The 11,047-nt window shown below is 66.5% G+C and overlaps 1 protein-coding gene across 2 annotated transcripts; it reads right to left on the reverse strand.

The window, feature by feature from the left end:
* WNT10B (Wnt family member 10B) lies at positions 1-10,351 on the reverse strand. Of its 2 annotated transcripts, none has more exons than XM_075901984.2 (5): positions 10,203-10,351; positions 6,946-7,094; positions 5,301-5,563; positions 2,011-2,372; positions 1-1,443 (listed from the first exon to the last, which is right to left on the reverse strand). In XM_075901984.2, the coding sequence occupies exons 2-5, from the start codon at positions 6,984-6,986 to the stop codon at positions 985-987; spliced, it is 1,125 nt and encodes a 374-aa protein (XP_075758099.1). In that variant the 5' UTR covers positions 6,987-7,094; positions 10,203-10,351; the 3' UTR covers positions 1-984. The 2 variants fall into 2 exon arrangements, with proteins under 2 accessions (XP_075758099.1, XP_075758098.1); XM_075901983.2 differs by lacking the exon at positions 10,203-10,351 and adding an exon at positions 10,012-10,194.
* Between the last annotated feature and the right edge of the window lie 696 nt (positions 10,352-11,047).

Raw genomic sequence — 11,047 nt, forward strand, 5'->3', positions numbered from 1 at the left:
TCCAGGCAGGTGCGTTTACTGGTAGTAACTGGCGTGACAACATGGGGTGCTGCTCTGCGGTACGCCTCGGGCTGGGGGTGACACCAGTGGGGGCACAAGGCGCTCATGGACTGTGCTCGGGAACCCCTGAGAGCGGAGTAACCCTGCCCTAGAGCCGTAAATTAACCCTGCGGTGCTCTCACCCACCCCAGTCCCCCATAACCTTGCTGCCCAGAACATCCCCCAGCCCTGATACCACACTGGGTCACCCTAGCTTCTTCTGCTCTGCTGTGCAGCTCCCCCATAACCCCACTGGCCAGAACTTCCCCCAGCCTTGATACCCCACTGTGCCCCCTGGCTCCCCACTGCTCTGCTATGCAGCTTCCCCATAGCCCTGCTGCCCAGAACATCTCCCAGCCCTGATACCCCACTGTGCCCCAGGCACCCCACTGCACTGCTGTGCAGGGCCAGTGCCTCCATATCCTCTCTGCTCCTGGAGCTTCCTAATGCCCCATTGTTTCTCCAAGAGTCCCCCAGGCCTCCCCAAAACTCCACTGACTCCTGGCATCTCCCGTACCCCCCCCCCCCCCACTGATCCCTGTGCCCTCTTTCACTGCAGCATTTAAAGCATTTGCTACATTTGTTTACTCCCGTCTATAGCTTCCCTCCTGCCCACGTCTTGGGACCGGCTACAGCCCCTGCCTCCCATGTCTCTTCTTTCCTTCCTGCAGCGCCCTGGGAGCTATGTCTCCCCACCCCATCTCTCCAGCTGTGGGGTGGGGGTGCCACCTCCACTCTGGGCTCATTCCTGGGGCACCTGCCCCGGGCCGAAGTGCCTGCAAGGACCCCCCTGTCAGGCAGAGGGGGAACCCCCCCTGGATCTCTGAGCCTGGCACGCCGCGGAGCGTGGGACCGAGTCACTGCTGGCCAGGGGCTGCTCCGTTCCAGCCCATAGGAGGGCAGGGCGGCTGGGGGACCAGTCCTGGGGCGCAGCCGCCGCCCCGCTCACTTGCACACGCTGACCCAGGTGCTGAGCCGGCACTCCTCGCACACCACGTAGCAGCACCAGTGGAAGTGGCAGCGGCACCGCTCGCTGAGGGTCTGGCGCAAGATGTTGTGGCCCCGGCCGCAGCAGAGGCTGGCACAGCTGTCCATGCGGGGGCTGGTGCGGTTGCAGGTGCGGCCGCGGGTGCCGGGGGAGTCGAGGACCGGGTCGCGCTCGCAGAAGTCGGGCGATTTCTCGAAGTAGACGAGCTCGCGGGCCAGGCGGCGCTGGCCCAGCCGCGGCCCGAAGACGCCCGTGTTGCGGTTGTGTGCGTTGATGAAGACGGCGTGCTGCAGCCGCTCCCGCAGCACCGTGCCCACCAGCCGGAACTCGGGTGCCACCGGCCAACACGTCCGGAACTGGCAGCTGCCCGAGGTGCCGTGGCATTTGCACTTGCGCTTCATGTTCTCCGTCACCACCTGTCCGGGGGAAACAGGGACACCGGTGAGCCGGTGGAACTCCCTGCCACTGGACAGTTCCACAGCAACTGCCACAGCCACAGGCTGCTGGACCCTCTGCAGCTCATCACTGGCTGCTCCCACCAGATGTGTCCCCCCCCCCACACACACGCTCAGGTGCACTGAGGCCTGAGGTGTCTGCCATGAGCCTCAGCAATAGCGCCCTGCCCCCCAGCACCGTGTCTCTGAACCCTGGTCCCTTTTGGTCCATACTTGTCTTCCCAAACACCCCTCCCCTCCTCTTCGCACCCCCATGCCCTGTCCTGGTGCTGGCCCCACCATGCCTTGCAGCCACTGCCCCCCTGCCCCCACAGATCTCTGCCCCCCATATCTTGCAGGCACTGTGCCCCTGCTCCCCCAGATCCCTGCCCCCATGCCTTGCAGGCACTGTGACCCTGCCCCCCAGATCCTTGCCCCCCATGCCTTGCAGGCACTGTGACCCTGCCCCCCAGATCCCTGCCCCCATGCCTTGCAGGCACTGTGCCCCTGTCCCCCAGATCCCTGCCCCATGCCCCATGGGCACCGTACCTGCCTGCCCACCCAGTTGTTGTGGATCCTCATGCGGGCTTGGATGTCACGCGGCGCCTCTCGTGAGTCCAGGAATTGCCGGGAGAAGCGCTCCCCGAAACTGACGTCGGGGCCACAACCGCCCCACTGCCAGGTGTCCTGCGGGCTGGGCTCCCCCAGGAGCGAGGCCAAGTGCGTGGGCAGCCCCTTGCCCCGGGACTGCACCTGCCGCTGGCTCAGCTTCGCCCGCGGCTTGTCCCGGCTGCCGCGCTCCCCCCACATGCAGCCACAGCCCCGCAGCTTGCCCAGGCTGCAGGCCGTGGCCACGGAGTGCATCACGCCGGCCGCCAGCAGGGAGAAGGCAAAGGCGCTTTCCCGGAAGCCTGTGGAGCACATGGCAAGGGGGTGAGCTGGGGCCCAGGCCGGACCCCTCCCAAGTAGGGACACCAGGGACCCAGCTGAAATGGACAGGGCCAGGGAGAGGGCCCAGCGTCACTGGAGTCAGATTTCACCAGGGCGCTTTCCCAGAGCATCACAGGATCCTTTCCGCTCCGCTGACCCCCTGTTCTGGGATGCAGCTGCACCGTCCAGTGTCCCCTGCTGTTTCTGCCCCTTCGACCCTCATCGCACGGCTCCAACCCTGCGCACTGCATCCCCTCTCACCCCCAACCCTGCACACTGCGTCCAATCGCTCCCAATGCATCCCCTCCCATCCCCAACCCTGTGCACTGCGTCCAATCACTCCCATTGCATCCCCTCCCACTCCAACCCTGTGCACTGCGTCCAATCGCTCCCACTGCATGCCCCCCCACAACACTGCATCTCCTCCTACCCCCAACCCTGTACACTGCATCCAATTGCTCCCACTGCATGCCCCCCCACAACACTGCATCCCCTCCTACCCCCAACCCTGTACACTGCATCCAATTGCTCCCACTGCATGCCCCCCCACAACACTGCATCCCCTCCTACCCCCAACCCTGCGCACTGCATCCAATCACTCCCATTGCATCCCCTCCCACCCCAACCCTGTGCACTGCATCCAATCACTCCCATTGCATCCCCTCCCACCCCCAACCCTGTGCACTGCGTCCAATCACTCCCACTGCATGGCCCCCCCACAGCACTGCATCCCCTCCCACCCCCAACCCTGCGCACTGCGTCCAATCGCTCCCACTGCATGCCCCCACAGCACTGCATCCCCTCCTACCCTCAACCCTGTGCACTGCATCCAATCACTCCCACTGCACGCCCCCCCACAGCACTGCATCCCCTCCTACCCCCAACCCTGCACATTGTGTCCAATCGCTCCTACTGCATGCCCCCACAGCACTGCATCCCCTCCTATTCCCAACCCTGTGCACTGTATCCAATCGCTCCCACTGCATGCCTCTCCCACAGCACTGCATCCCCTCCTACCCCCAACCCTGCGCACTGCATCCAATCACTCCCATTGCATCCCCTCCCACCCCAACCCTGTGCACTGCATCCAATCACTCCCACTGCATGCCCCCCCACAGCACTGCATCCCCTCCCACCCCCAACCCTGCACACTGTGTCCAATCGCTCCCACTGCATGGCCCCCCCACAGCACTGCATCCCCTCCCACCCCCAACCCTGTGCACTGCGTCCAATCGCTCCCACTGCATGCCCCCACAGCACTGCATCCCCTCCTACCCTCAACCCTGTGCACTGCATCCAATCACTCCCACTGCACGCCCCCCCACAGCACTGCATCCCCTCCTACCCCCAACCCTGCACATTGTGTCCAATCGCTCCTACTGCATGCCCCCACAGCACTGCATCCCCTCCTACTCCCAACCCTGTGCACTGTATCCAATCGCTCCCTCTGCATGCCTCTCCCACAGCACTGCATCCCCTCCTACCCTCAACCCTGCGCACTGCATCCAATCACTCCCACTGCATGGCCCCCCCACAGCACTGCATCCCCTCCTATCCCAACCTTGCTCACTGCATCCAATCGCTCCCACTGCATGGCCCCCCATCCCAACAGCGCTGCATCCCCTCCCACTGCCACTCCTGTGCACTGCACCCAATCGCTCCCACTGCATGGCCCCCCATCCCAACAGCGCTGCATCCCCTCCCACCCCCAACCCTGTGCACTGTTTCCAATGACTCCCTCCGCACAGTGTCTCCAGCTGCTCTTGCTCCTTCCACCTTCACTGCACAGCCCCAGCCCTGTGCGCTGCGCCCAATCGCTCCCCCTGCACAGCGACCCCTGATGTTCCTGCTGCAACTTGTCCCTGGGAAAGTCCCTGGAGGCAGCAGCTGCTGCTTACCCAGCTGGGGAATGGGAGTCATCAAAGACTCCTCACTCCTGACCCACAACCTCTCCCAGCCCAGCCCTGGGCTCTCCCCCCCCCCCCCGCCCAGCTCTGCCGCTGCCTTGCACTCCTGACCCCCAGCCCTCCAACCCAGGCTCTACCCCCTCCAGCTCCGGGGTGCCCGTGCCCCTCACTCCCGACCTGCAGGGCCCTATTAACCCTTTTCTGATTCGGCCCCTGACAAAAACCACTAACCCCACTGAGCTGCACTGGTGTTTGAAGGCAGGTCTCCAGAGCCCACAGCCTTAGTGACCCCTGCTCCCAGCTGGGCTGCCACGCTCCATGGGCACGGAAGGGTTAAAGGTGCCAGGAACCCCTCCCCTGCGCTGCCCTGGGGGTGCTGTCTCCCCTTCATTCGGGAGAGCAGACCTGGGACGCTCCCCTGACCAGCCCTCCAGCCATGCCTCCCAGTCTCTCAGAGCTGGGGCCATGGGGCGTCTCTGCGGAAGCTGCCCCATTAGCACCAGCCGAGACCCACAAAACGCCCTGTGCCCCAGGAGCAGCCTGGCTCCAGCTGGCTCCAGCTCCCTCGCTTTGATCCTGGCGTTATTAGCTCCTCTCCCTCTGGCAGAGGCAGCTTCAGGTCCCGGGAGCAGGGAAGGGGCAGCCCCAACGAGCCATCCCGGCAGTCGGAGGGTGGGGGAGGAGGGGAGTCACAGCAGAGGGGCCAGCAGGAAGGGCATGGGTAGCTTGGAGGCCAAGGAGCTGAGGGGCCGCGCGTGGATCCAAGGCAGGGGCCAGTGCCAAGCGGAACGGGGAGGGTCAGTCCAGACCCCTGGAGAGGGCAGCCTCTCCCCGATGGTCCCCTCTTCCCCAGCCCAGCTCCTATGCCCTCCGCAGACAGGCCCAAACCGGGGACTGCAAAGCCCACCCCTGGGCACGTTCCCCTTGATGCCCCTGTGGCTGGGGGGGGGGCCCAGTCCTGGACCGTGCTGTGCGGGGGCTGCGGGGTCCCTCTGCCCTCACCTCTCTGGAGGATGGCGCTGCCCTGCAGCACCTGGCCCGCGCCCTGCAGGCTGGAGCAGTTCCAGCGCTGGTCCCGCAGCTGGTGCTGGCACTCGTGGATGGCGATCTGGATGCCCTGCAGGGCTGAGGCGGTCACGTCGGGGCTGCGCACGCACAGCCCCATCTGGCGCTTGCTGAGCCCCGGCAGCGTCAGGCACACGGTGTTGGGAGTCAGGAGGGGGTCACTCGGCTGCTTCGGGCCCAGAACGGTGTTCCCCAGGGCCCTGGAAGGGAAGCGAAGCAGGGGAGAAGAGCGGAGGGGAGAAAACCCAGGAGTCCTGGTGCCCAGCCCTCCCCGGCTCCAGCCCTCCAGCCCCTGCTCCCCTCCCAGAGCCTGGGAGAGAACCAAGAGCCCTGCCCCCCCCTCCAACCCACCAGACCCTGCTCCTCCCCCACAGCTGGGGAGAGAACCCAAGGGCCCTGCCCCCCCCTCCAACCCACCAGACCCTGCTCCCCCCCCCCACAGCTGGGGAGAGAACCCAAGGGCCCTGCCCCCCCCACTCCAACCCACCAGACCCTGCTCCCCCCCCACAGCTGGGGAGAGAACCCAAGGGCCCTGCCCCCCCCACTCCAACCCACCAGACCCTGCTCCCCCCCCCCACAGCTGGGGAGAGAACCCAAGGGCCCTGCCCCCCCCCACTCCAACCCACCAGACCCTGCTCCCCCCACCCCCACAGCTGGGGAGAGAACCCAAGGGCCCTGGTCACCCCCACAACCACTAGACCCCACTCCCCTGAGCTGGACAGAAAACCAAGAGTGCTGCCCCCCCCACCCCCCACTCCAACCCACCAGACCCTGCTTTCCCCCCGAACCCAAGGGCCCTGGTCACCCCCGCAACCACTAGACCCTACTCCCTTCCCTGAGCTGGGCAGAGAACCAGAAGTCCAATGTGCTATGCGCACTCCAGCCCTGCTGGCAGCTGGACCCACGTGCAGCCTGCATCACACGCGTGTGCAAGGAGTGCAAACCTGGGACCACCCCCCCCCCCGCGTGTGCAAGGAGTGCAAACCTGGGACCACCCCCCTCCCCCAGCCGGAGCTCTGCACCTGGCCCCGTTTGCAGGGGAAATTCCCCCCTCACGCTCCACCCCGCTCCCTGGAACCAGATGAAAGGGGTGTGAGGATTAGGTGCGTCACGGGGGGGGGGGGTGTTCCCGTGACGATGCGAGAGCCCCCAGGTCTAGAGCAGAGGTTTCCACGGCAACGGAGGGAGGGGCACGAACAACCCGGAGACTGCGGAGAACATCTTGGTGCTGAAGGGGAAATAGCGAAGCTCCCAGCCGTGAGGCGGGACCGTGACCCCGTGACCCCCCCGGGACGCCCCGTAACTCAGGAGACCTGCCCCCCACAACTCCCCCAACGCCCCGTGGCCGCCCATGAGATCCAGTCGCCGGCCGCCTCCTGGCTCCCAGCCCCACTCCTAATCTAACCACTTGGCCCCACTGCCCTCCACAGATGGGTTAGAAGGATCCTGGCGCCCGGCCCCGCCCCGCCCCCACTCTGCTCTCTAGACCCCCCCCCCCACCCAGACACCTCATACCGAGGCCGCGGTCGCCTCTCCGGACCGGGCCCCCCACCCCTCCCCCAAGCTCCTGCCCCCTGCTTACCGGCTCCAGAGGCAGAGGGCAAGAAGGGGGGCGAGCCCCATGCTGCGCAATGGCGGGCCGGCGCCGGGGCTGCTGTGGCGGGCCGGGCGGCGCCTCCTCCCTCATGTCCCGGTCCAGAGGGCTCGTCTCCTGCTCCGGGCAGCCGCGGGCTGGGGGCAGGAAAGGGCGGAGGTTTTTAGGGGAGAGATGTCCCAGTCCCCTCCCCCACGCCACCTCCTGTCAGCCCTGGGGCCTCACCCCGGTATAGGCAGGGAAACTGAGGCAGGCCAGGGGACTCCGGACCCGCCCTCACGAATGGGTTCCCAGAGGACAACCCCAGCCCAGCTCCTACAGCCAACGGGTTTGAAGGGACGGGGGGGGGGTCCCCGGAACCCAGCGCCGGCCCCCATAGCACAGGTCCCGAGGCTCCCCCCCAGGCGGTGGGACGCGCACCCCAAGGTGTCCGGCTGGGGGGGCTTCCCCGTCCTGCTGCTCTGCGCCGGGCGGGGCCGTGAACGCGGCCCCCTCCCTGTCCCCAAGCAGCGGGAGCCTGGACCGCATCGCCGAGCTGGGCGGGTTCAGAGCCCGCCCACCCTGCCCCGGGGCCAGGCTGCAGGGCCCCCACCCGGGTGGGGACCCCAAGGGCCAGGGCAGGGAACCGATCGCAGGGGCCTCGCCCCGCGCCTGGGGGAGCCACAGCTCCAACCAGCCACAAGCTGAGCTAAGCGCTTCGGACCGGCCCCTCTCCCCAGCGTCCTGCCTGCTCCGCGAAAAACTGACCCGAGAAAGCTCCGGAGCCTGGATCTCCTCAGCGGCAGGGCACTGGCAGAGCCGGGGAGAGAACCCAGGAGTCCTGGCTCCCAGCCCCCCCTCCCCCCCAGTGCCGGTGGGAGAACCCAGGAGTCCTGGCTCCCAGCCCCCCCTTCCCCCAGTGCCGGGGAGAGAACCCAGGAGTCCTGGCTCCCAGCCCCCCCTCCCCCCAGTGCCGGGGAGAGAACCCAGGAGTCCTGGCTCCCAGCCCCCCTCCCCCCAGTGCCGGTGGGAGAACCCAGGAGTCCTGGCTCCCAGCCCCTCCTCCCCCCAGTGCCGGGGAGAGAACCCAGGAGTCCTGGCTCCCAGCCCCCCTCCCCCCAGTGCCGGGGAGAGAACCCAGGAGTCCTGGCTCCCAGCCCCCCTCCCCCCAGTGCCGGTGGGAGAACCCAGGAGTCCTGGCTCCCAGGCCCCCCTCCCCCCAGTGCCGGTGGGAGAACCCAGGAGTCCTGGCTCCCAGGCCCCCCTCCCCCCAGTGCCGGGGAGAGAACCCAGGAGTCCTGGCTCCCAGCCCCCCCTCCCCCCAGTGCCGGGGAGAGAACCAAGGAGTCCTGGCTCCCAGCCCCCCTCCCCCCAGTGCCGATGGGAGAACCCAGGAGTCCTGGCTCCCAGGCCCCCCTCCCCCCAGTGCCGATGGGAGAACCCAGGAGTCCTGGCTCCCAGCCCCCCCTCCCTCCAGTGCCGGTGGGAGAACCCAGGAGTCCTGGCACCCAGCCCCCGCTCCCCCCCAGTGCCGATGGGAGAACCCAGGAGTCCTGGCTCCCAGCCCCCCCTCCCTCCAGTGCCGGTGGGAGAACCCAGGAGTCCTGGCACCCAGCCCCCGCTCCCCCCCAGTGCCGATGGGAGAACCCAGGAGTCCTGGCACCCAGCCCCCGCTCCCCCCCAGTGCCGATGGGAGAACCCAGGAGTCCTGGCACCCAGCCCCCGCTCCCCCCCAGTGCCGATGGGAGAACCCAGGAGTCCTGGCACCCAGGCCCCCCACCCCCCAGTGCCGATGGGAGAACCCAGGAGTCCTGGCACCCAGCCCCCGCTCCCCCCCAGTGCCGATGGGAGAACCCAGGAGTCCTGGCACCCAGCCCCCCCACCCCCCAGTGCCGGTGGGAGAACCCAGGAGTCCTGGCTCCCAGCTCCAGTGACATATTTGAGGCCAAACGCTCCAAGAGGAGTGTGAAAGGGGCAGGTGGCTGACAGGGCACTGGTTGGAAAGGGGGGTTGACGCTGGATCTGAGGGGGATCCAGACGGAGTGAGATGGACTTGCTGTCCTGGGGCGGGGGTCCCACTCCTGGAGTTGGCCAAGCCCTGGGATCTGTTGACGGGCACACGGATGAGCTAGTGGGCATCTCCCTGGCAGCGCATGGGGCAGACTGACCACAGCCCTGCCCTCCTCCTTCTAGGGATGGGACAGTCCCTTCTGGAAAGATGAGGCACTCTAAACACCCCCAGAGCCAACATGGTACATCCCCTGCACCTCACTGCACACACACACTGCACCACACGTCCCCAGCTCGCACTGTACACTCACTGCACACTCATCTACATTGTACTGGCACAGCACCCCGCTACAGTCCACTGTACGTGTACTGCGAACCTCCTGCGCCACACACCAGCACACTGCGCACCCTGGTCCTCCACATGCCTCCCTCTGGCCCCAGCGCGCCTCCTCCTCTGCTTCCCCCCACTCTCGTGTGTTTCCCACAACTCCGGAGCGCCCTCAGACATTTGCTTTCCCTTTTCCCGTTCACTGCCCGCCCCCACAGCGACTCTGTCCACCAGTGCACCCCAACCCTCCTTTGTCCAGCCCTATGTCCCCTACGCCTGTCTGTCCATCCTCATACCCCCGTCTATCTGTCCACCCATCCATCCCCATGTCCCCCATGCCTGTCTATCTATCCCCATACGCTCTATGTCCGTCTATCCATCCCCGTGTGTCTGTCAGTCCCCATATCTCCCCCGTCTATCAATCCCCATATCCCCTCTTTCTGTCTGCCTGCCCATCCCCATCCCCTCCTTTGTCTGTCCCCGTGCCCCCGTCTATCTGCCCATCCATCCATCCATCCATCCATCCATCCCCAAACACCTCCTGTCTATTTACCCATCCATCCCCCTCTGTCCGGTTACCTATGCACCCCGCACACCCTGTCTATCTAACTCCCTCCCACACACCCTGTACCCCCTGACACCCTGCGTCCCCCCAGTGGCAGGGTCCCCCCTCCCAGCTAAGCCGTGCGCCGGACGCACTCCTCCCTTCCCTCGCTTCCCTCCCTTCCGCTGCTCACTCTCCGCCCGGCCCGGCCGGCTCCACTCTGGCTCCTCAGCCGCTCCTCTCCATCTGCCGGGCTCGACAGCTCCCGCTCGCTCCCCCGCCGGGCGACTTGGTTCTCTGCACCCTCCCACCGGCTCTGCGAGCGAGCTCGCTCCAGCCCCCCGCCCCACCCCAGGTGCGGCCCCGCTGGGATCGGAGGCTCACACTGCGACTGCAGAGCCGCTCGCAAGTTTTTCTTGGATCTGGGGGGAAGATGCAGCCACTCCCTGGGCCGCTCCCCCTGCCTGTGCCTAGCCAGCTCGGCAGAACATCCGCCCCGACCGCTGAGCGGCCCCTACCCAACCCCATGCGCCCTAGCTAGCCACCCTCCCTCCCTCCCTATAACCCCCTGTCCCCGTGCGCCCTAGCTAACCACCCTCCCTCCCCATAACCCCCTGTCCCCATGCGCCCTAGCTAGCCACCCACCCTCCCTCCCTATAACCCCCTGTCCCCGTGCGCCCTAGCTAGCCACCCTCCCTCCCCATAACCCCCTGTCCCCATGCGCCCTAGCTAGCCAGTCCTCCTTTCCTTTACACCTCTCTGTCCCCGTACGCCCTAGCTAGCTACCCCTCCCTCCTCATACACTCCTCTGCCCCATGCGCCCTAGCTAGTCACCCTCCCTCCCCATACACCCCTCTGACCCATGCACCCCCGTGTCTATATACACCCTTTAGCTATCCATCCTTTCCTCTCCATGCTCACCCCCTCTCTGACTCCACAATCCCCTCTCCCTAGCCATCCTTACCCCCACCCCATGCACCCCTCCGCCCTCGCACTCCCTCCCTCCCTTTGAGCTCACTCCTACCCACTGTCCCCCAGGAGCTGCAGGCGCTGGTGACCGTGACTCAGTGCTCTGCTAATGAAGACAACGTCCCCAAAGTTTACGCTTCCTAGAAATCATGGGGTGTCGTATGGTGACTTTCAGGGGGCAAACCCCGGTGTCCTGGCCCAGACCCGCTCTGGGTCAGGTCTTACTGCCACCTCCTGCCCCCTCGGTTGGCTACTTCCTG

This window comes from Pelodiscus sinensis, chromosome 31 (assembly GCF_052426305.1).
Source record: "Pelodiscus sinensis isolate ZL-2025 chromosome 31, ASM5242630v1, whole genome shotgun sequence".
NCBI classification, from domain to species: domain Eukaryota; kingdom Metazoa; phylum Chordata; order Testudines; family Trionychidae; genus Pelodiscus; species Pelodiscus sinensis.

Coding starts and splice junctions, on each gene's coding strand:
- WNT10B (XM_075901984.2), bottom strand. CDS start 6,986: ATGGGGCTCGCCCCCCTTCTTGCCCTCTGCCTCTGGAGCCG. Junction 2,373..5,300: donor CAGCGCCATCCTCCAGAGAG/GTGAGGGCAGAG, acceptor TGTGCTCCACAG/GCTTCCGGGAAAGCGCCTTT. Junction 1,444..2,010: donor ACAACTGGGTGGGCAGGCAG/GTACGGTGCCCA, acceptor TCCCCCGGACAG/GTGGTGACGGAGAACATGAA.